Consider the following 25,821-nt stretch of genomic DNA (forward strand, 5'->3'; position numbering starts at 1 on the left):
CAAAAATAAAGAAATAAAATAAATATCTGGAATGTAATTAGATAACCTTAGCTTCATCGTAAATCATTGAGAATTAAACTTCTTGTTCTTGGTGAAAGATTTTGAATATAAGTATGCTTGAGAGAGATTTGCATCTCAAGGAGGCAGTGCATGCAAATCTATCTCGTACATATTCATTGTGGAGATCCTGAAAACCTGACCTGGCTCCGGCTCTCGAGGACCGGAATTGCCTAACCCAGCCCTAGACGATCCTTTAGGTTCCCAGCTTTAGGTGTGAGCTCTTACCAAAGGCTGGTGTAAATGCTCACACATAACTGTTGGCAGTTAGATGCATACAGGGGAGTTCTATAAATAGCCCTTAAAATTACACAAATTTGGGCACGTGCCAAATTTAATTAATGACTTATTTGTGCCAGTAATTGGCAGTAATCGGCAACAATTTGGATTTGCACACACCTTGCTAAGTGCTATTCTGTAAAGATGCGCATGTGAATTCACTCTGCCGCATTACTGATAATGTTATCAGTAACGCGGTAGAGTGAATTCATGGGCGGATAAGGCCAAAGCAGCCTGTAGAGTGCTGCCAGCCCAACACTGCTTAGGGAGGTATGTAGAGCTTGCTCGTGGTTGGCGGGGTTCGGATGGGAGGGTGGGAAGGATGGGGGCTCGGGGGCAGGTGCTTGGGAAGGGTGTTTGCTCAAGGGTTCTGCTGCACAAGGGATGGGAGGGAGGGAAGGATAGAAGCTGGGCAAGGGTCCTGCTGCACGAGGGAGGGGAGGAAAGATGCTGCACATGTGGGGGGGGGGGGGAAAGTAAAGTAGAAGAATTGGGGTGAAGGAGAGGAAGGGAGAGATGATCATGTACATACCCTGAAAATAAGACAGCTTCTTAGATTAATTTTAGGCCCCCCAAATACACTTATTTTCGGGGAAACATGCTAGTATTTTATGATTGGTGTGTCGAACACCCCTAGGGGACACTCCTGACCTGCCCAGGCCCTACCCATCTTCATGCCCCCCAAAAGCTGTGCACAATCGAATCTGTGTGCTCAACTGCTAATTGGTGCCCATTAGCATCAATTAAAGCTACTTGGCTTGAACTCCATTACTGACCTTATTCTTAAATTGTGAGTACAAATGTGTACTCTAAGCCTAAGTTTGGATGCATTAATATATAGACTTAGGGGACAAGTGTCTTCATGAACTGGCCCTAATGTTTGATTCTGCATATTATAGATGAATACTAATTAGTCTGTTTAAGCATTTGACATTTTATATGTACTAATAATTCATTCTTCACCCCAGGGCCTTGTTAAGGGTTTCAAAATGACTGTAAGCAAAAGTGCTGTGTACAGTAGTCACTAAAAAAAACTAGCAAAGGATAAGGGAAAGGGTATTTCTAACATGCTGCTTGTTTGGGTTCCCTTGAAAAGACCTGTCAGTTTGAAAAATAACCTCAGTCAGGTAGGAATTATTTTGTCTACAGCTTGCCAGAATCTTTTATCATTGAACCAGCCTTTTACAACTTTTTAAAATGGTTTTTCTTCCCAGTTAACGTTCACCGTTAAAAAAAAAAAAAAAAAAAATCATACCTATAAGCATTGCTTTGAACATGCTTCAATTTGCACAAGCTGGACAAAATATCAAGCCATAATTTGTACTCTGCATGGATGTTCTTTTTCTTTCTTTTCTCACTCCCCTGTCCTCCTCTTTTCCCTCCCCTTTGGGGCTCTGAGCTTTCTCATATATATAATAAATTGCATCGTCTCAGGTGCTGGAGTTTGTAATTGAAAGATATTACTAGGAGTCCCCTGATCATAAAAATCTGTTTTCTTTTTATTTTCTCCCTCCAGGACACTTAGCATGAAATAGCATTGCGGAAATAGAAATTGAATATGTGATTATTCATTGCTTTTATTTTCCAGTAAATCATGGCAGAGCTCTGTAACAGTTTTCCTTATCTTCTGTTTGCTAAGCAGTATTTCCAGGCTGTAACACCTTGAATTACTTTAAAATTTTACTCTTAAAGCTGATGATTGAAAGACTTGGGAGTTAATTGGATGCATAGAAGCCAACTTTTCAAAATGATTTGGGGTGCTAATTACCTGGACACGCTCAGGGAGCTTGCTCAATTTTGGAGGTGCTCAAGCACCCACAGAGCTACCGTAGCTGTTATGACTAGACAAATCTTAATGGTTGAATGTCACTTTTGACCAGACTAGCTAACTTATGCAGCCAGAATTTCACTAGTTATCCTTGTGAAAAGTTAGAGATGTGCCCTTTTCTACTTGAATGGTATTTGAATTTATTAGGTGAATGTTTTACCTGATTTCTAATCAATACCATTCACAGCCAATCCATATATATATATGGCCCCTGCCCATATTAGCCCAGGCTGTATTTCTAATAGACAGTGAAATTTTCTTTCTCAGCTAACCTGACCCTCCGTAATACAGACTATAACCTAGGTCCTTAACAAAACCCCATAGCAATATTCTTTCAGTTAATCTTCTAACTCAGTTCATGGTTTTAGCACTTCTGACAACTAAACCTAGTTACATCCACCTCTACCTATCTATTGACCTGCTTCTACAAACTGACTGGCTTTTATTGCATTCTCTGATAACTCCAAATTTGTCCCATTTATAAGGGCCTGGGTGGGAGCTACCAAAAGTAGCCCCTGTAACTGATACTTGACTGCCAAGACAATCCACAAAGGGTTGGCAAAGCACTAAATGAAAATGTGTGTGATCAGGCTCTCAGAAACTCCAAATTAGTTCCAGGTGCTCACCTATGTTCTAAATCCCAGCTGCTTCCTTATTACATCTCCCAGAATGCTGTTCTCCAATTTGAGCTCACGTCTGCTAGTTCCAGACTATAATCATCAAGGTTTCTCAAGATTACCATGAGGTTGTTTCATCTCAGAGCTCTCATATGTTTGTGCTCCCTCTGGCAGAAAACTGCTGTACTTTATATCTAGGCGCCTAACTTAATTTTTTTTTTTAAAATTCTAATGCAATGTGTCTACTGGTCCTGAACACTAGAGTTATGCATCTGAACCCGCAGGTTACTTGCAGAATGCTGTCAATCATCTTTGAACTCCGCCTCCTTCCTAGGCAGCTGCTCCTGCCCCCTCAGTGTTTTTCTGCAAGCACGTTACACTTCTCCCTCGGTATTCGCGGGGGATAGGGGCAGAGCCGGACCGTGACTTGAGAAAAACTGTGAATATATTCTCGTCCGGCTTTAACCCCTGCCTCCCGCCCTCCCTCCGGCATCCCGGCCTTATCTGGTGGTCTAGCAGGCTTTCGGAGCAGGAGCGATCTTCCTACACTCCTGCCCCGTGTAGATCGCCAATAGGAAATGACTGCCGTGAGTTCCCATAGTCTCTCGAGACTATGACGGGAGCTCACGGCAGCCATTTACTATTGGCAATCTACACGGGGCAGGAGCGAAGGAAGATCGCTTACATCAGGTAAGGCCGGGATGCCGGGAGGAAGGCTGGAGAGAGGTGGGAACGTGGTAAACTATGGATTTCCCCCCCCCCCAAATAAAAATTGCAAATATGCGAAACCACGAGTATGGAAACCGCGAATGGGTAGGGGAAGTGTACTCAGAAATGTTTCTGTTCTCTATGGTTTTATTATTTTTGGTTATTTTTTCTTAGTGTTTTGCTGGAGGCTCAGTGCCCAGAGGTTCACACTTGTTGGAACCTCTGCCTGGGAAAAAACACAAACTTTCATTGCAGAAGTCTGCTGCTAGTAGGATCAGCCCTCGGGGACACTTAGCTAGCCAGCCTGAATTTATATTTTATGGAGGTCAGGGGCTGTCCCCTGCATAGCTGTTTGCATTCTTGATTTATCAGGAGCTTGGCTGTTTGGCTCTGTCCCGATATGACAGAGCGTTATAGTGAGCCCATTGCATGGTCCTCTGTCCCTTCGCGGCATAAGGATTTCTGGGGATTGAGGCTCATTCTAACATTGGTCTGACTGGCAGCCCAAAGACCTAGTTTGTCCTGCAAACCTGTGAGGCAGAATTCTTCTCCATTTGTTCCAGTGCACTCTTAAACTAAAGCAGGCAGGCTATTATGGGAAAATCAGGAGGGGGGTCTTTAGAAGTGAAATTTGAAGGCTTCTGTAGTCAGAGCCAAGGTACCCCACCTCCAAAATTGCTTTCCCTGCATTTTTTTTGTGCTTTAGGAGAGTCCCCAAGGGCGTTTTAGGTGTAATTTTGCTGGTAGTGGCCATCTTGTATTCTAAACAATCTTTTTTTCTAAATCCTTTATCTGCTTCATAACCCCTGTATCAGGCCGAGTTTGTGCTGAATGGCTGGCCAAGGAGTGTCCATGTCTCACGTGTGGCGGATCATGTGGGGGAGGAACGGGAGCCTTGGTCTCATAAGAACATAAGAATAGCCTTACTGGGTCATACCAATGGTCCATCAAGCCCAGTAGCAGCATTGGTTAGCACTGAGTGAGGACTAGAATGAACATTTAGGAAGGAAACAAGAAACTGATATCCTTATATACTTAGATGAGAATTCATTGGATGTTTGAAGCAGGAGAAGACTGACCAGGGAATACGGGCCCTTGGGTAATAAGAGTCATGGCCCTCCCCCAGGCATTATGGGTTATGATCCCCCCTTCATTAAAACGTGTTTCTGTGGCAGAATGATAAGCAGCAACGATTCCCTCAGATGTCTGCTGCCAAGCTTGTGGCCTGCTCTCTGCGGTAGCTTGCCCTTGCCGAAGTAGGAAGTTATGTCAGGAGAGGGTGGGGCAAGTAGAGAGCAGGCCTTGGGCTTGGCAGCAGATGGCTATTGGGAAGCGCTGATCCCCCCTCACAATTCCTCAGGCACTACCCGGTTGCTTGTATGGTTAGTCCGCCCCTAGTGTGGACTCATATAGACCGATGATGAACTCGGAATGTCCTGTGAGCTTTGCCCATGGACTTGTGTCTTTCTTTGCTTTCCACTTTTCTCTGTTTTTCCTGTGTTTTATATAGTATCTGAGCTGTGTCTTCTGGTATGTTTTTTAACTTTGTAATCGCAGCCACATATTGTCTTTGAAAACATTTTAATAAAGAGCTAATTATAACATAATTATCTTCGATTATTATATCATCAATGTGCATTCCCCTGCACACTGTTGCACTTTCAGGCACATTGCTTGTCCTAACCCAGTGTTTCTCAACTCGGTTCTGGAGAACCCCCTTGCCAGTCAGGTTTTCAGGATCTCCACAATGAATACGTGTGAAAGAAATTTGCATACGATGGAGGCAGGATATGCAAATCAAGTTTATGCATAGTCATTGTGGAGATCCTGAAAACCTGACTGGCAAGGGGATACTCCAGGACCAAGTTGAGAAACACTGTCCTAACCTACGGTGAAGCCTGGCTTTGTTCCAAGGTGATAACAGGAGGGCTAAGAGAAGACTGTAATGCGGGACAGATGTCCTAAAGGGGGTGATGGGACTAAAGGATGCCGGACAATCGCGCCTGGACAAAAATGCAAAGACAGATGCGCGCAGGACGTCAGCGCACCAGATTAAAATGTAACTTTAAAGCGCTCCAAGAGGGTGTGTGCGTGTGGGAACCCCCTCCCCCCACTTTACTTAGAAGTGTTGCCCCTGCCATTGGGGGGTGGGTTGGGGGAACCCCCACTTAACAGAGGAAACTAATTTTTCACTAAAACACTGGGAAAAATTACACTTTCCTCTCTAATGGGGGGAGGGTTTCCTTCCCCCAATCCCCCCCCCCCAACGGCAGCACCAACAATCCCCCCCCTCGGAGCGCTTTAAAGTGAACTTTTAATCCGGCACACTGATGTCCTGCTCGCACGATTGTCCCGCGCACTTTTGTCTATGAACCCCTAAAGGGACATTTTATAAATTGACACCTATTTGAGCACATATACTATAAGTTACAGAATAACTGCATTTAGGTGCATGTCTGGTGCCACAAATTGGCAATTAAATGAATAAGTGCTAGGCGCTATTCTATAACATTAATGCATATGTTCAAGGGATTTATGTGGGCGGGTCTTGGGCTTATCTCAGGTATTTATTTGATATATCGCCTTTCCTCCTTAAGCAGGTACTCTTAAGTATTTTCCTTGGGCTCACAGTCTAACTATGATACCTGGAGGAATGGAGGGTTAAGTGACTTGTCCAGGGTCACAAGGAGTAGTGCTGGGATTGAACCCACAACCTCAGGATGCTGAGGCATCAGCTCTAACCACTGGGCCACTCCATAAGTTGTGTTTTCTTCAGGACATATTTAAATGCCAACATTTCCATTTCCATTTCTAGACTGCAAATACCTTTCAGTTCATTGCGGTGTACAAAGAAACTGTAAAACCACAGTGACTTACAAAATTTCCAGAAAACAATTTGTAGTTAAAATAGCAAGAATTTCAAGTTATAAAATAAATTACTGGATTTTCAATTACCAACAAATTTGGTAAACAATGATGATTTCAATAATTTTCTAAATTGCAAATATGAAGATGACAACGATAGCAACTTACGAAATTCAATGTCCCAACTAGCAGCCTGAAAAGAGATCAGTCGATGTAAAAACTTATTATAAATTCATCCTCTTACCAATGGAAAAGTGAAAATACCGTGTTTCCCCGAAAATAAGACACTGTCTTATATTAATTTTGGGCCCAAAAAAGGCATTAGGTCTTATTTCAGGGAGGTCTTATTTTTTTTCATGTACAATGATCATCTCTTCCTTCCTCTCCTCCACCCCAGTTCTTCCTATTTCCTTTCTCTCCCCCACATGTGCTGCATCTTTCCTCCCCTCTCACCCATCCCCTTGTGCATTATCTTTCTATCCCTCCCCCTCCCCCCTGTACAGCAGAACCCTTGCAGCCTATATCCCTCCCTCCCTTTGTGCAGCAGAACCCTTGCAGCTTCTACCCTCCCTTCCTCCCACACCCCTGTGGAGCATTTTTTAATCCCTCCCATCCCCCCGCCTCAATAACAAACTGCATTGTCGGCATCATAGGCCCCATCGCGGCTTTCTCACGCCCAGGCGTTCCTCTGCTGCGTTGCTGATGACCTACCCCGAAAATCATGCTAGGGCTTATTTTCGGGGTAGGTTTTATTTCGGGGAAACACGGTAGAAGTAAGCTGTAAAGGGCGATTTGTAGTAAAGAAACTAAATTGGGCCATTAAGTATCCTGGAATTTGTCCCTGAAGTGCTTTGTAACATTAAGTTCCAAATTTAAACATAACCCTTGCCTCAAAAGGAAGCCAGTGAAGATCGCTCTAATATTGTGAAACGTGGCCAGATTTCTTCATGTTGAAGATGAGGCAAACAGCAGCATTTTGGAAACATCGGCTGTTGACTTGCAAAATTGTTGACTCCTAGGTGCGCCAGTGCTACTGACTTGAGCTCACATTTTAGAACAGAATCTTATGCCCAGATGCCATTATAGATTTGGTGCTAAGTTCACCATACAGCATTGGGCACCAATTTATAAATTGCCACCATAGACATTTTTTCCACTAAATAGTCACTAGGAGAAACATCTGACCTGGCTCTGATAATAGGCCCTTTGAGACATAGTAAAATTATTTTCTGAGCGACTGGTGGTTATGCACAATTGGCATGAATTAAAGCTTGTGTAATATGCTGATGGTAATTCTGTTTCTTGAGTCACTGAAATTGCAGGTTTTTGTTTTGTTTTTCTTTCAGCTTGTGATGAATGGAAAGTTCTGCCAAAACCCAATCTGCATCGTGATGTCAACAGGTTTGGCCACTCTGCTGTTGTCAGCAATGGGTAAATTAAATACTTCAGCTCTTTTTTTTTCTTCTTTTCATTTTTCTGTCTTGTGTTTCTGCTATAGACGACTAGATTTTTTTCTCCAAATATAGATAGGAAATGGAGCGGTAGAAGAATTGATCATAAAAGTATGTGTGAAACGAGAGTCCTCGGTATTTACAACTCATAGATGGGAACAACCCCTAAACTGGAGCTGGCTCTTAGGGGTCCTAAATCGGTTTGCGAACCTTAGTAAAAGAACCCCTTAGAAAACCCAACAGGGTATATTTACTTGTGAAACATCTCAGGATCTCTCTGAAATGTGAATAAACGTGTGGTAGCACTCCTAATAAATAACAATGTCTAAAATAATTATGATGAATTAAAGAAAGTGAAATACAGTGGTACCTTGGTTTACGAGCATAATTTGTTCCAGAAGCATTCTCGTAAGCCAAAGCACTCGTAAGTCAATGCAGGCCATAAGGTAAACTCAGAAGATTCATTTCACAACCCGTTTGCTATGGTGGCCTGTGGGTGCCGCTGCCCCTTCAGCGCGGTGGCTTCCTTCTCTCAGGGTCCCCGTGCGACTGCCCTCCTGCTTCGGCCGATGCCTCTGCCATCTGCCAGCGCCTCCCAGCTCCCGATTCAAGCCGGCTGCCACCTTGCCAATGCACACGCCTGATGTCGTGCATGCGCTTGTATGTGGCGCGCGTGTTGTTAGCACTGCTTATCCATCGCCTGTGATCCAACCCAGCAATCAATGAAACACAAATGGCAGAGTAAAGATGGTGTTTCTGGTAGCCTGTGATGACTGGGTGTCGCTTAGGATTCCTCTTTAAAGGAACCTCCTCATTGATAATGGTTGGCAGTGACACATTTTTTCCCCATGCAGCAAAAACAAGGGGAAAAACCACAGATATGATATACAAGGTACAAAATCTTTATTGGAGAAAGACGCAATATAGCTATATGGCATCTTTCTCCAATAAAGATTTTGTATCTTGTACCTCATATCTGCGTTTTTTTCCCTTGATTTTGTTGTTCGATTTTTCACTGCAGACTTGTTGGATTGTTCTTTTGTCTTGTTTTCCCCATGCAGAACATAAGATATGGAATCTGTTGTCTGAGAACACGGTTAAGGTCATGGACCTGATGGGCCGCCGTGGGAGCGGACTGCTGGGCGCGATGGACCTCTGGTCTGACCCAGCGGAGGCAAATCTTATGTTCTTAAGGTCCTAACATATTGGGGTTCAAAAGAGGTTGGGCAAGTTCTTGGCTGAAAAGTCCATGAAATGTATTTGTCAGGTAGACTTGGGAGAAACGTTGCTTGAAATAAACGATGAGAAATAAAATTTGATTTGGGGATCTGCCAGGTACTTCTGACTGTGACTGGTGACTGACGGAGACGAGATGCTGGGCTGCACCTTGGTCTGACTCAGCATGACTGTGTGTTTTAATTTCCCAGGCCTGAGCATACCACATCTGTAGTAGACTGGTCCAGCCTGGCCTGCCCAATAGAAGGAAGATCTGAATGTAAATCCCTTTGCACCACATATGTATCAGCTATGGGGTTCAGCAACTGGGAATTGGCAAAAAAAAAAAAAAAAAAAAAAGAAGAGATACAGTGGGGCCGGTCCCATCCCTTATAGTGGTTTTAAAGCTGCTCTTGTCATGGATAAGCCTTCTTTTATGTTTAGGTTACAAATATGAAAAGATATGCTGATATGTTGGGGCATAGCAATTTTTTAAATTTGGTTTGTGGCCCGTTGACATCTTTTGTTACTTCAACATAGTTGTCTTTTATTTTATTTTTGTTTATTTTTATACATTTCCAGGATGGGGTGGGTGGGGGGGGGGGGATATCTTTTTGGTTTATTTCTTGATTAAATTGTTGGATGGGAGGGGAGGGATATTTTTCTTCTGCATTGTTATTGATGGAATTTAAGTGCTTACGTTGATTATTAATGTCTGTATAATTCCTGGCACTTTGTATTAGTTTTGAAAATTAATAAATATTAAAAAAAAAATATATATATATATATATATATATATCCACTTGGTAAAGAAATATGGATATTATTTTCTTTTGAAAATTATTATTAAAAAAAAAAGTAGACGCGGCTGGCTGAGCTGATTGCAGCAAAAGAATCCCCAATCAGCTGAGCTGGGAGGCTTCCCTGAAACCGCCATACCCTGAAACCCCAAGCCCCCATACCTTTTGTAAGAAAGTCCAACCGAATGTGTGGCCGGCAGGCCCACCTCTTCAAAATATCAGGCCTTTTCCTTCTCGGTGCATCCTGGGATGCACCAGGGAGGGGCCTAGGGGCCTGGTTGGCTCAGATGCTTAAGGCCACTCCCAGAATCTGCCCCAAAATGTTTAGTTGTAGTGGCTGCAACACTCTGCTGCTACAGCCTTCATGAATTCTCTTGGCTGACCAAAGCGAAGTAACCTCAAGCTGCTCAGTTCACCATCAGCTCAACCATATGTCTCCTGGAACTTCTAGGGTTTGCGGTCAATTACCAGAAGTCCCATCTCTAGCTATCTTGGAATCTGGAATTCATTGGGGCTGTACTGGGTACAACTCAGATTCATGCTTACCTCCCTCAACAGAGGCTGCACACTCTACTTCATCTCTGCAAACACATGTCTACTCTCCAAATCATCACTGCAAGACAGATGATGCAGATTTTAGGACACATGGATTCAACAGTTCATGCAACTCCCTTCACACATCTTCACCTCAGAGAGCCTTAGTGGTCCCAAGCCACAGATTGGCTATCCCAGAAACTCACGGTCACTTCCCCGCTATATCAACCCTTCAGTGGTGGTTGGTACCAACAAATTTTTTCCAGGGCCTACTTTTTCATATTCCTCCACATCAGAAGATACTGACAGCAGATGCCTCCCTGTTAGGATGGGGAGCCCACTTAGATGGCCTTCACACTCAGGGCAGTTGTAGTGTTAAAGAAAAATCTTTCCATATCAATCTTCTAGAGCCATGAGTGATTCACAACACTCTTTGGACTTTTCAAGGTGGCCTTCTCAACCAGATAGTACTGATCCAGATATACAATCAAGTAGCCATGTACTTTGTCGACGGTAAGGGGGTATGGGGTCTCACCCACTCTGCTGAGAAGCAATACAGATGTGGAATTGGGCAATTCTGCAAAACATTTTTCTCAAGGCTGTGTATCTAGCAGGCAAACAACACTAGCAGAGCAGATTCCTTCAACCTCACAAGTGGTCACTCAGCTTGACTGTATTACATCATTTTTCTCAATCTTGGGAGCTCCACAAGTAGATCTCTTTGCATATGTGAGCAATCACAAACTTCCTCACTTCTGTTCCAGACTAAACGCTCCTCATCGTCTGGAGACTGATACTTTTCTCCTAAATTGGACAAACAAATTTCCTTCCAATTCCTCTAATAGGGAAGACTGTTTAGAGCATTAAAAGAGCCAGCCACCATGATTCTCATAACTCTAAGACAACCCTGGTTTCCCCTTCTTCAACACAATGTAATGGAATGCATTCCACTGAAAATGTTTCCAGTTTTGCTGACTCAGAACAAAGGATTCTTTCTCCATCCCAATCTACGTTCTCTAACACTCACAGCCTGGTACCTCTCTCCCAACAGATAGATGAATTCACTCTCTCTTCTCCAGTATCAGCCATAATAGATGCTTCCAGGAAACTATCCACACAACGCTGTTACTGTTTCAAATGGACTCATTTTACCCTTTAGTTTTACCAGCAAGCGTTACCTCCAAACTCATCCTCTGTCATCAATTCTGAATTATCTTTTTCATCTGTCCAATTCTGGTCTAAAGATGGCTTTAGTAAGGGTGCATCTTGGTGCTATCGGTGCTTTTCTTATACCTCTGATCAATAAACCTCTAGCTACACACTCGCTGGTTTCCAGATTCATGAAAGGCCTATTTCATTCCAAAACTTCAAACAAACCTCCTCCAGTTGCTTGAGACCTCAATGTACTCTCCACTTTGATGAAGCCTCCATTTGAAACACGTGCAACTTCACCTCTCGAGCACCTTACTTGGAAAGTAGTTTTCTTAATCGGCATTGCCTCCGCACGCAGTCAGTGAACTTAAAGCAATTCTCTCAGATCTGCCTTATACAACATTCTGTCATGATAGAATTGTTGTTCACACATATCCCAAATTCCTACCAAAAGTAGTCTCGGCTAGTGGCGCAGTGGCTGCTGGAAGTTTGTTATCTTTAACTTCATTTCTTAGGCTTCCACTGCTTGCAACACAGTCTGAACAATGAGCTTCCTAGTGTGAGCAGGAATATCTCCTGACAGACTTTAATTCAGCTTTTAAGAGAAACTAACAATCATACCAAGTTTAAGGCAACTCTCCTGTTATCTTCACCTGCCTCCCATAACATTTCTGCACTGTCTTTTGTACTAACCGGCACACACTCATCACATCTATCACTGGCCCTGCTTTATAATCTTCTGGCTCAGAAAGCATTTCTACATTGTGGACCTCTGGCATATGGTTCCTACCCTGGGTAGAATGTTTAGTGCTTTTGGGACTTAGAGGTTCTCTGGCCTTGATCTCTCTCAGCTTTCCTTCCCTGAATGGCTGTTGCTTAAGCCAACTTTCCTCCTGCTTCAGTTTCCCTGTGCAGTGGAGTCTGCCTCTCTTACTGTTTGCTCCCCCCCAGGTGAAACAGAGGTTTTCATTGGCTGAGGCATAGGACCTCAGCCTATCTCATAGTGTTCTGATGTAGCTTATCCTTCAGTGATTTCTCCACCCCTCCCCCTCTTTCCGCTCTAACTAGAGAAAGGAGATCAGGAATCTGTGGACTGTCTCAGCCTGTTAGGAGCCTCAGATAAGGATAAATTAAAACCGCCCTATTCAACAAATTCATTGACTAAAACAGTCCTCTCCCTCTCACTAGGATATCCCCCTCTGTAAATGCCTTTTCTTTCTCTCAAGAAGCTCCTTTTCATGTATTCTTTACCCATTGAACTCCAATTAGTATGTAAGCTTTCTATTTAGGCTTATTGTTATTCGCTGACTGTCCAGCCTTCTTTCAATGTGAACCGCCTAGAAGTTGCTTGACTATGGCGGTATAGAAAAATAAAGTTATTATTATTATTATAATAATAATAAATAAGCCTTTGGTGCAGGAATGTTTTATTTCCTGCAGCTTTTGGCTTTAGCTGAGTACTGCTATTTCTGGCTCTGTCCCCAGTGACATACAGGGCAAGTTTTTATTCCCTAGCTGAAATGTAGGGATTTCTCGGGTTGCCAGCTTTTTCCCTGTCTCACTACACACTTACACACTCTCTCTCATACACACACACTCTCACACGGAAAAAACTGGCAACCCAAGAAATCCCTATATATTTATTTATTAGGATCATCTGATTCTTGTAGTAGCCTTTCAAAACTTTTTCCTTCTCAAAAACAGTAGGCCATATATACCGTATTTTCACGTAGATAACGCGCACCCGTGTAAAACACGCACACGGGTATAGCGCGCGAAAAACACAAATCTATGTACAGAAATTTTTATATACCGCGCACACCCGTATACCGCGCATGCTGCCAGACTCTCCCGTCGCCGCCCGACTCTCCTTTCGCCCGCCCCGACTCTCCTCTGGCCACCCCGACTCTCCTTTCGCCCGCCCCGACTCTCCTCTCCCCCTTGAAGTCTTGTCCCCACCCTGAAAGCCTGATGCCCCCCCCGATGTCCGATTCACACCCCCCCCCGCAGGACCGCTCGCACCCCCACCCCGAAGGACCGCTCGCACGCACTCCCACCCGCACCCCCACCCCCCACCCTGAAGGACCGCTCGCACCCCACACAGGCTCTCGACCCCCCCCATCATGTAGAAGCTCCTACCGGTGTCCTGCTGCTTCCTCTTGGCGGTCCCGACTCCCCGACACGATCGGGGCAAGAGGGAGCTCAAGCCCTCTTGCCCCAGCCAACCGCGGCACCCCCGACACAATCGGGGTAAGAGGGAGCTCAAGCCCTCTTGCCCCAGCCAACCGCGGCACCCCAGACACGATCGGGGCAAGAGGGAGCTCAAGCCCTCTTGCCCCCCACCCCCCGACTCCCCGACACGATCGGGGCAAAAGGGAGCCCAAGCCCTCTTTCCCCGCCGACTCCCCAACTCCCCGACAATATCGGGCCAGGAGGGAGCCCAAGTCCTCCTGGCCCTGGCGCCCCCCCCCGCTAGTTGTTCGGGCCAGGAGGGAGTCCAAACCCTCCTGGCCACGCGACTCCCTACCCCCACCCCGCACTACATTACGGGCAGGAGGGATCCCAGGCCCTCCCCTCGACGCAAACCTCCCTCCCAATGACTGCCCCCCCAAGAACCTCCGACCGCCCCCCCAGCCGACCCACGACCCCCCTGGCCGACCCCCACGCCGATGGACCGCTCGCACGCACTCCCACATGGTCGGGTTGGGCCCATGTGCCTCAGGCCCCGCCCCCAGGAGGGACCTAAGGCTCCCGGGCCTATTCTGATTGGCCCAGGTGCCTTAGGCCCCACCAGTAGGCGGAGCTTTGGGACGGATGGGCCAATCCTGCCTCATTCCGTCGTTGGCTGCCTGCCGGACAGGCGAGTTTGACTCCCGTCTGTCCGGCCAACTACACAAAGGTACGGGGAAGGGGGGTGGGGGTATCATGGGGGTCAGCCAGGGGGGTCGCGGGTCGGCTGGGGGGGGGGGCGGTCGGAGGTTCTTGGGGGGGGCGGTCGTTGGGGGGAGGGGGGTTTGCGTCGAGGGCAGGAGGGCCTGGGATCCCTCCTGCCCATAATGTAGTGCGGGGTGGGGGTAGGGGGTCGCCGTGGCCAGGAGGGTTTGGGCTCCCTCCTGGCCCGAACAACTAGCGGTGGGGGGGCCGCCAGGGCCAGGAGGACTTGGGCTCCCTCTTGGCCCGATATTGTCGGTGAGTTGGGGAGTCGGCGGGGCAAGAGGGCTTGGGCTCCCTTTTGCCCCGATCGTGTCGGGGAGTCGGGGGGGCAAGAGGGCTTGAGCTCCCTCTTGCCCCGATCGTGTCGGGGGTGCCGCGGTTGGCTGGGGCAAGAGGGCTTGAGCTCCCTCTTGCCCCGATCGTGTCAGGTGTCGGGACCGCCAAGAGGAAGCAGCAGGACACCGGTAAGAGCTTCTACATGATGGGGGGGGGGGGGGTCGGGAGGCTGTGGAGGTGCGGGTGGGAGTGCGTGCGAGCGGTCCTTCGGGGTGGGGGTGCGTGCGAGCGGTCTTTCGAGGTAGGGGTGCGAGCGGTCCTGCGGGGGGTGAATCGGACGTCGGGGGGGGGGGAACTATGTAAAAAAAATTTGTACAACGCGCTCACGCGTATAATGTGCGATGGTATGCGCGGTACTTAAAAACCACGTATAACGCGCGCGTTATATGCGAGAAAATACGGTATTCTTAATTGATTTTTTTTTTTTAACATCATTCATTACTTTAAAAATAATTCAAATTATTTTATGCAGAGATTCAATCTCAAAGCAAGTTGTGGCAGAAAACAGGAACTTTGTATGAAATCATGTTTTGCCAAAATGGCTGACTCAAGTTTTCAGTATGCATCGCTCCTCTTGGAAGACCCTTAAAAAATACGTATCTGGAAATACACAATATGCTCTCAAATGCCACTGTTAGTTGGAAGTGAAATGTGGGATAGATATTGGTTTGTCTCAATACTAAATTTATGATCTTGCCAATGTGATTGCTTAATAAAATAAGCTATAACACATGTACCCATGTGCTCATCCTGCCCAGAGGCCCTGTTTTAAAAATTAACCTGCAGATACATCTTCTGAATGACGTCGTTTTGGTTTCCCAATTCCCAATTTCTTTCCCAGAATTTGTGTAAATCCTTGCATGCACAAAACAACAGAACAGTGGCTATCAACAGACAAATTGACAGAAAACTAGTTGAAACCAAGAGATGGTTTCATTCGTTGTGAACTGGGTGTAAAAATTCAGGAATTGGGTCCAGTCAGTGGTCCTGTTGGTTTAAAGTTCTACAGATTACCTATAGGCTTTGAATTAGGTTATCTGCTGTCTTTAGGCGGCTTCCAGGAGGTGGGAAAGAAGGCTAAGGTAAGGATCAAGACAATTTAAAATCAAATCAGGCTGTTCCTGTCTTAATAATGTAGTTATACTGTGTATATTGTTATACCTCCCTATAGATACATCTGTAGCAGGAATGCAGTATATGCACCCTCTACGCTGTAGCTTTGTATAGAACAGGTGAATCCCAACCTTAGTAGGAAGGTGGAAGCATCACTTTTGTAACAATTGATTTGAAAATGTTAAACTGTATAGCTGTGTTTTTTCTCTTTGCCCAATAGGTCCATGTACATATTTGGTGGATTCTCAAGTGTTCTGCTCAATGATATTCTGGTGTATAGACCACCAAGCTGTGAGGCATTCCAAAGCCAAGAACTTTGTGCCAATGCTGGTCCTGGGATCCGGTGTCTGTGGGACAGGGAACATTGCACATCATGGGATACTGCACGTAACAACAACAATCTCAGAGTAAAATGCTCCAGAAAGTCTGGTAGGTAGCCAAGCTCTAAAGATTACTCTACAACAACCTGGCCAGCCACAACAGAATATTAAATATATGATGTACTTTAAAGTAATATTATGAAAGGATGTCCCAACCAAGGTTAGAACCCATATAGTTTGACATCAAGCTCAGGGTTACACAGCCTGTGAACTCTAGAACAGTCCATGGACCAGTGCCAGTCCACAGAAATTTCCCGTCGGTCCACAGGGCCGGCTTGTGCATCAAGCCCAAAACTGTGTTCTTCAACTGCCGGTCCGCGGTGCGATTGATGCGTTGTTAATAAGATGATATTGTGTGTGTATATATGAAAAATGAATGGAAAAAAAATAGAAACATAGAAATAGACGGCAGATAAGGGCCACGGCCCATCTAGTCTGCCCACCCTAATGACCCTCCCCTACCTTTCTCTGTGAAGAGATCCCACGTGACGATCCCATTTTGTCTTAAAATCAGGCAAATAGTGTTGCAATTAGCTCTATGGGGGCAGGGTCTGGGGTGGAGATTGGGTAGAGATGGGCAGGGTCTGGCCCACGACTTAGCCCAGTGTTCTTCAACCGCCGGTCTGCAGACCGATGCCGGTCCACAAAATAATTATTTTATTTCTGCAGGTCCATAGGTGTAAAAAGGTTGAAAACCACTGCTCTAGAACACAAGATTGGACACAAAGACTTGTCACCTCAGACTGGAGTGCTCAGGGATGGGCAAAGGGATACAGAGCCTGTCACCTCTAGACACAGAAAGCTTAGGAGATGGACACAGGGATACTTTGTGTGTCACCTCTAGGACTTGGAAGTCTCAGGGGATGGGCACAGGGATACAGAGCCTGTCATATCTAGAACTGAAGGGGTTTGGGAATTGGCACAGGGATAGAAAGTCTGTCGCTACTAGGACAGGAAGGGTGAGGGGATGGATACAGTGATACAGAGGCCCTCAGTTCTAGAATTGGAGGGATAAAAAGCCTGTGACCTCTGGGATTGAATGGCTCGGAGGATGGCGCTGGGATACAGGGCCTGTTACGTCTAAGATTGGAGAGGTCAGAGGATGGGCATAGGAATACATAGTAAAATGGTCCATCCAGTCTGCCCAGTAGGTACATGCATTACAAATCCATGATTAAGTTCAATTATCTTTGTTCATTGATATTTCTGGGTTATAGACCGTAGAAGTATGCCCAGTAATGTACTTAGGTTCCAACTACTGAAGTTGCCATCAAACCTCACGCCAGCCTATCTAGACCATCCCAAATTACTGGAGTTCTGATCAAAGCCCTCCTCAGTCCATTCTAAACCGAATAGCCATATACAGGACATAAACAGTTCAAGTCTGCCCAATACTTGGTTCTTCCAATTATACCCTTAATTTTCTGATTAGAGATCCTCTGTGTTCATCCCATGCTCTTTTTAATTCTGTCACTGTTTTTATCTCCACCACCTCCCTCGGGAGGGCATTCCAGGACCCTCTCCATGGAAAAGAATTTCCTAATATTACTCCTAAGTCTACCACCCTGCAACCTCAATTTCCATTTTCCGAATTGAGTCTATATTAATACCTTTTAAGTATTTAAATGTCTATATCATATCTCCTCTGTCTCTCCTGTCCTCTAGACCAGTGTTTTTCAACCTTTTTACATCTATGGACCGGCAGAAATAAAAGAATTATTCTGTGGACCGGCATCGGTCCGTGGACCGACAGTTGAAGAACGCTGGGCTAAGTCGTGGTCCAGACCCCGCCCATCTCTACCCAATCTCCACCCTAGACCCCCAGCCCCATAATAGTACTAATTGCATCTTGCACGTCCCATGCCTCATCTGGAAACTTTCCCTCCGACGTTGCAACGTCAGAGAGAGGGCTTCTGGTTCAGGCGCAGGATGCCTGTAGGAGCCACTGCCCGTGGCTTTGTGCACTGAATCAGTTAGGAAGAGGGAGCTGGCTCAAAGATAACGCCGTATCGATCGCACCATGGACCGGCGGTTGAAGAACACTGTTTTGGGCCTGATGCAGGTGCTGGCCATGTGGACCGGCAGGAAATTTCTGTTGACCGGCACTGGTCCATGGACCGGTGGTTGAAGAACACTGCTCTAGACTATAGATATTCAGGTCTTCCAGTCTCTCCTTGTACGTCTTTTGGCTCAAACCTTCTACCACCTTTGTCATCTTCTTATATCCTTTGCCAGATACGGTCCCCAAAACTGAACACAATACTCCAAGTGTGGCCTCATCAATGAACCTGTACAGGGGCATCAACACCTCCTTTCTTCTACTGGTTATGCCTCTTTCTATATAGCCTAGTATCCTTATGGCTACAGTGACTGCCTTGTCACACTGTTTCTGCACCTTCCGATCCTCAGACACTATGGGGCTCATAATCAAAACTTAAATATGTCTAAAAACCCACCCAAGTTGGCACTTGGACGATCTAAAAGACAGGTTGTTCAAGTACCAATAATTGAAATGGCTTTTTGGACATATCCAGGGACATTTTAGGCCTCTGAATCCGGCTGTGCACCCAGAGCTGAAAGGGGCGTTTTTGAAGGAGTGATTAGGGTGGGATGTGGGCCGACCTGGACTTAGTCATCCTGCAGTGATAATCAAATGTTTGACAAGACTGCCTAGATGAAACTTACATGTGACCAGATAACCACTGCAAGGACAAAGTTAAGATCCCCACATACTCCCCCCCCTCCCCCCCCGTGTTCACTGACCCCGTCCAACCCACGAAAAGTTCAAGCGTACATACTTGCCTCTGGAACATCAGCACCTGGCATATGAAAGCATAGTAGAGTTGCACAGAGGTATCTTAAGTAGTCCAGGGGGTGGGCTAGTGAACCATAGAGAGGAGAACTCATGCCCATAAGCCACTCTAACCACTACATTTATGGTGGAAAATATGAGCATCCCAACCCCCCCCAAAACAAACAGACAAACCAACAACAACCCTACTGTACTGCCATATAGGTGGTACCTGCAGCCATAAGGGCTATTGAGGTTGTAGACATGTGGGTATAGTGAGTTTTGGGGGGCTCATTATAACATATAAAGGAGTTCTGGTGCGATGTTTATGTGGCACCTTTTTTGTGAAATTCACAGCAGTGCCCTGTAAGGTGCCCCACGGCTCTGTTACCATGTCTGGGTGGCCAGTCCATCCTAATGCTGGTCCCTCCCACATCCAAAAGGTCTGGTTCTGGGCATTTGGGACTTGGATGAATTTTTGATTGAGAATGTGGTATAAAGAAAGATGTAGTGGCATTCTGGATGATCAAACGTGTGGACATACAGAGAGCCAATTTAAAAAAAAAATTTTGGAGGGGGAGGTAGACGTACTTTTCGATAATGGACATTTTGCCGCTATTGACTTTTGGTGATTAGCTCTCTACAACCAAATCGGACTTAAATGTATCTTTTGATTATGCCCCTCTACCACTCCAAGGTCCCTCTCCCCTTCCAGCACATAAGGCTTCCTCAGATTTCTAATCTCCAAATGCATCACTCTGCATTTCTTTGCATTGAATTTTAGTTGCCAGACCTTAGAGCATTCTTCTAACTTTTGAAAATCCTTTTTCATGTTTTCCACTCCTAACCCTTCGGCAATGTCACTCACAAACATATTGAACAAAATCAGCCCTAGCACTGATCCATGAGACACTCCACTACTCATCTTTCCTTCCTCCAAGTGAATTCCATCAACCACCACTTTCTGACATCTGTCCGTCAACCAGTTTCTAATCCAGTTCACAACTTTGAATCCTAAATTCAGCCCATCAGATTTATTTAGGAACCTCCATTGAGGAACTGTGTCAAAGGCTTTGCTGAAATCTAAGTAAATTACATCTGGTACACATCCTTTATTCAGTCTTCTGGTCACCCAGTCAAAGAATTCAATCAGATTTGTTTTACCTTTAGTAAACCCATGTTGCCTCGGATATTGTAACCCATTAGATTCTAGGAAATTCATTATCCTTCCCTTCAGCAATGCTTCCATTATTTTTCCAATAGAAGAAATGAGGCTTACTGGCCTGTAGTTTCCCGCTTCATATGGGACCACTTTTGTGAAGAGGGACCACATCCACTCTTCTCTAATTCCAAGGAGCCTCTCCCATCTCCAAGGATTTTTATTGAACAGATCTTTAAGACCTCTCTGAGCTCCCTCAGTATCCTTGTCCCATTGATTTGTCCACCTTTAATTTTTCTAGGTGTTCATAAATACTTTCTTCCATGAATGGTGTAGTATACAGAGCCTTTCACCTCTTGGACTGAGGGGCTTAGGGAATGGGCACAGGAACAGAGAACCTCTTGTTTCTATAAGTGGGTGGCTGGTTGAATTAGCTGTGTCTGTGTGTGTGTATCTTGCATTGCCACCGCTTGCAATGTTCTTGTCTGCAGAGCTTCCAAGTTACCCAGTTCCAAGCGGGAAACTTTTGGCCAGCTCTGGTCTTGACCTTACATTCCAAAGCATTATAGTATTTGTATTCCCTGCGTCTCCCCATTGAAATCAGCATTGTAGGTCCCAGAATGCACCAAGATGGGGCTGTCAGAAATCTAGGACTAGTGTAATCTGTCTCCTGCATTTGGGTAACTTGACAGCTCCATGCATCTGTAACTGTCAGTGGTCATTTTCTCTGTTAACATGTTGGGGATTATCCTGGGTTCCATTTCAGTGGCATGAGGAAAAGGAGGCACGTTTAAAAAGATCTTTCCCCCTCTTTATTCAGTGTCTTTGTATGGGAGGGAAGCTTGCATCTCTGCATGTGCTTCATTTCTGTAGCTACTTTATTCAGCTTCACGCTTTTAAACAGCAGTTAAATCACTGTTAGGCTTGACTAAATGTTTATTCCTGCCATTTTCTTTTGCTGCTGCTGTATCTAAGGTTAATCCTTTTTTTTTTTTTTTCCAAAAAACTTCTGTAACACAAAAAATATTAAATCCCTTCTAAAAGCTGTATATGTAACTGATTCTTGAAAAGCTAGTTTTTCACTGTCAACACTTTCTAATGTTGTGCAACCCAGCGGTTTTTGTAGAATCTATCAAATCTTAGCAAGTCTGCAACTTTTTTTTGAATCCTGTTGGGAGGCAAAGTCTGTAAAAACAAACAAAAAAAATCTGATTGAAAAGTAAACTAGGTCATGGCAATTCTTGGAGGCACGAATGCTCAAACTGGATGAAAGACATATGCTGCACGAGAACAGATTCACTGATAATATGGGATACTGAGGAAATATATTGATAGGAAGTTTTGCTTTACCCAACGTGTGGTGAACATCTGGAATGCGCTTCCAGAGGGCGTAATAGGGCAGAGAACGGTACTGGGGTTCAAGAAAGGATTGGACAATTTCCTGCTGGAAAAGGGGATAGAGGGGTATAGATAGAGGATTACTGCACAGGTTCTGGACCTGTTGGGCCACCGCGTGAGCGGACTGCTGGGCACGATGGACCTCAGGTCTGACCCAGTGGAGGCTTTGCTTATGTTCTTATGTTTAAAGAGGAATAATTTGCCTTTAGAGTTTATTTAAAAGCATTCTGAATGTATTTAATTGCAGAAATGACCTGTATATGCCTTTATGCCCTTGGACCTTGCTCTAATACATTTGGAAATTATACTTAATTTTCTTTAGATATTGAAAGTGATATGATTAAGTACTGCCACAGAAACCCTATTACCCTTGATGATGTCTGAATCATTAACATAGTCCTGAAGTGAGTAGGGAGGGAAAGGCTACACCCCGTGTCCAACAAAAGTACCCCAAATCAAAAGATTATATAAATATATGCATTTTCAATTGAAAATATTTAGTCAAAGCCAAGTAATTACAAATGCAGCCTTTCCATAAAGTTCCCATATAAGGAGAAGTCAACAAAAAGTTTCAAATCATCTGCCTCTGTCTAGAGTTCTCAATTACAAAATGCAGCTGCTCTTTCTTATATACTGTTAAATGATTGTATAATGTCATTCCCCGAAGCTTCATATGATTGGTAAAATGAATTTTCTTTCCATATAAAGCATCCTATACAGCTTGTGATATATGATACATGGAAAAGGTCTTAGAATTGTTACTGAAAACATGCTTTCATGAATACACAAAGGGCTGCAGCTTCAGGGAGAAACTTTTCCTCATATGCATTATACTGTATATGAGAATACATAGACAAAGAAATCCCACAACCCGAATAATATGTATTGCAATCTATAACTACAAATTACAGAAAAAAGGGTAATATATGCTCATGCACTAAAAGAATGAATCAAACAGCTTCTCTGACACATAAGTTAAAACTTCACAACACAACGTGCTTTCTCTGACAAAGCCAGTGGTTTCATGGCATCCTGCATTGACTCTGGGCGAGAAAGAAAGATCTAAAAAAAAAAAAAACCAAGCTGATTTCTTCTTTCGGGTCTTAGCTGGCATGCAGGGCCTATTTTACAGGAAGCCAAAGGTCAGCGAGGCCTCTGCCAGATGGGTTTTTTTCTTCACATTCTGTTCCAGAGTTTGTGAACCGCAAAGCATTTATTCTCTTAACATAACCCTATTTAAATACAGTACATAGTATTTTCAAATACATTACATTAGAGATTTCTATTCCGCCATTACCTTGCGGTTCAAGGCGGATTACAAAAGAGATAAAAACGGAGGGTTACAATGGAAGAACATTTGTCCTTTCTAGGGAGCTAAAGAGTAGGTTATGTAGTTTCTGTGTGGCGGGAAGGACGGTAAGTTTGAAGTTAGAGCTGTTTCAGGAATTTCTTGAAATGGCCATAACTTCAGAAAAGAAATAAAAACTACATTCTTACAAGGAATTCCTGAAACAGCCCTATAGATTTCAAATATACACAATATACACAAACATTCATTTTTGGGGCCCCAAATATGCACACTTCACACTCAATACACTTTTATGAACCTCTTATAAAAAAGAATATATCAAATAAGCATAGCTTTTAACTCTTAAATCTAACTAAGGAATCCTTTTAATAAGGTGCGCTAGCGTTTTTAGCCCACGCATGAAATTACCGCGCGCTCTATTCTGCGCGGTACGCTTCTAGAATAACGCCAGCTCAATGCTGGCGTTAAGGTCTAGTGTGCACGCTATTCCACGCATTAAGGCCCTAACGCACCTTAGTAAAAGGAGCTCTAAATACATTATACTAAAATAGAGGGAAAAGTCAGAAGGCAAAGACAGAGAATTGAGTCTCGGCCCACATTCCAGAGCTAAAACAGAAAATAAGCTAAAAAAACAAATTTAATAAAATATGGAGACCATTGACAATTTATTCCACTGATCAGATATAATAACACATGTATAGAACATATAGAAGGGGTAGGGAGGGAAAACTATTGTAATATTAATATGATATAAATTCTGAAAAAGGGTTTATTTAATTCACATTGTAAGAAAATTTAATGATAATTTCAAGTGTTTTTTTGTATAATTGAATGTATTACATGTATTTCACTTGATGTAAGAATTTAAAAAAAAAAGAATAAAAAATATATATACAAAAAAAAAAAAAAATAAAAATAAAAAAAAGTCTTAAACTTTATCTCTATAGATTTCAACTATTTCTAATTGAACTTTATTACCTGAGTTTTATTAACAATCCAGCAAGAATTCACTTTTTTCTATATTTGTTCTTTTTCTCACACTTGTTGCCCATTCCCAATTTTTTTTAGTCATTTGCTGACTACATCCCTTCTTGCATGTAAAAAGTTCTGCCAACACCTTGCTCCTTGCACACTGTCTGGCCTAGAAAGATTTGCTACGCCCTGCTTATTAACGCCATAGTACCAGTTCCTCAGAAGACAACAGAGTTTCCTGTGTTAAGGAAGTTACTGAGGCAGGTTTCCAGAGTTTGACAGTTGTGACAGTGTTCTTGGGAGAATATCAGAGAAATAAGATTCATTGCAGGTTAATGATCTATATTTATAGCCCAATTTATCCCTAAAAATTAGGTTCAGAGCAGGTTAACAATACAAGAGAAGGATACATAATAATAATTATATTCAACAATTAGATTTCTACAAAAACATAACAAAAACTCTAAAAACAAATAATTATTCAGCAATTTTTGAAAATGCATATGGGATGAATGTAATCTAATCTCCATAGGGAGAATATTCTGAAATGTTGCCATTTGAATTGTAAAAGTTTTCTCATAAAATATTTTCAGTTTAATGCCTATAAAAGATGTTAATGTGCAACATACGAACATAAGATTTGCCATACTGGGACAGACCAAAGGTCCGTCAAGCCTACTATCCTGTTTCCAACAGTGGCCAACCCAGATTGTAAGTACCTAGCTAGATCCCAAATACTGTATTTCCCCGAAAATAAACCCTAGTCCCTGGATTTGCCGACAGCAGCGCTTCCCTCTCACCCCCGCCATGCAGCCAAATCCCTGCTGACCCTCCTTCCATATCTCACTCCCAAACGAACCCCAACGACCGTGACCCCTACATACCTCCCTCCCTCACTCTAAACAAGCTGATTTGCGGCCTTCTCCCACTGGGGCATTTACTCAGCCACATCACTGATGATGTCATCAGTAACGCAGCACATGGAAGGCCCCAGTGGGAGAAGGCCACAACGCAGCCTGTTTAGAGTGATGACTACGCTGTTCTGGAGGGAGGTATGTAAGGCTTGCAGTTAGCGGGGTTCGGATGGTAGGGAGTGATGAAAGGATGGGAGGGTCAGCGGGGGTTTGGCTGCATGGGAGGGGAGGGGTGGCTCAAGGGTTCTGCTACACAAGGAATGGGAGGGAGGGAGGAAGGGATAGAAGCTGGGCAAGGTTTCTGCTGTACGAGGGATGGGAGGGAGGAAGGGAAGGATAGAAGCTGGGCAAGGGTTCTGCTGCATGAGGGATGGAAGGGATAGAAAGATTCTGCAGAGGGAAGGCACAAGGGGATGGTTGAGGGGAGGAAAGATGTTGCTCATGGGGAGAGAAAGGAAAGAGGAAGAATTGGGGTGAAGGAGAGGAAGGGAGAGATGATCATGTACATGAAAAAAATAAGACCTACCCCAAAAATAAGACAGTGTCTTATATTAATTTTAGGCCCAGAAAACACACTAGGTCTTATTTTTTTTGGATAACACGGTAGTAAAACATTTTATGCTTGTTATCTCAGGAATAAGCAGTACATTTTTCCAAGCCTTCTCAATAATGGCCTATATACTCCTCTTTTAGGAAATTATCCAAAGCTTTTAAAATCCTGCTAAGCTGATCGATTTCACCACATTCTCTGGCTTCATTGCAACCCCCTAGACCTAGTGTTTTTAGAAAGCGTAAACAAGCGACTCACATCCACCCTTTCCACTCCACTCAGTATTTAATTGACCTCTATCATATCACCCCTGAGCCATCTCTTCTCCAAGCTGAATAGCCCTAGCCGCTTTAGCCTTTACGCATAAGGAAGTCATCCCATCCCTTTTATCATTTTTGTCACCTTTCTCAGTATCTTTTTTAATTTTGCTATATTTTTTTGAGCTACGGTGACCAGAAT

General features: G+C 44.2%; 1 protein-coding gene across 1 annotated transcript in view; it reads left to right on the plus strand.

Moving 5' to 3' along the window:
- ATRNL1 (attractin like 1) overlaps nucleotides 1-25,821 on the plus strand; it is a 1,517,170-nt gene that overhangs the window by 479,076 nt on the left and 1,012,273 nt on the right. Inside the window, exons 11-12 of the mRNA XM_033941321.1 lie at nucleotides 7,701-7,785; nucleotides 16,110-16,318. Of these exons, the coding sequence (XP_033797212.1) occupies nucleotides 7,701-7,785; nucleotides 16,110-16,318 (294 nt within the window). The remainder of the gene's footprint in view (nucleotides 1-7,700; nucleotides 7,786-16,109; nucleotides 16,319-25,821) is intronic.

This window comes from Geotrypetes seraphini, chromosome 4 (genome assembly GCF_902459505.1).
Source record: "Geotrypetes seraphini chromosome 4, aGeoSer1.1, whole genome shotgun sequence".
In the NCBI taxonomy this organism is placed as follows: Eukaryota; Metazoa; Chordata; class Amphibia; order Gymnophiona; family Dermophiidae; genus Geotrypetes; species Geotrypetes seraphini.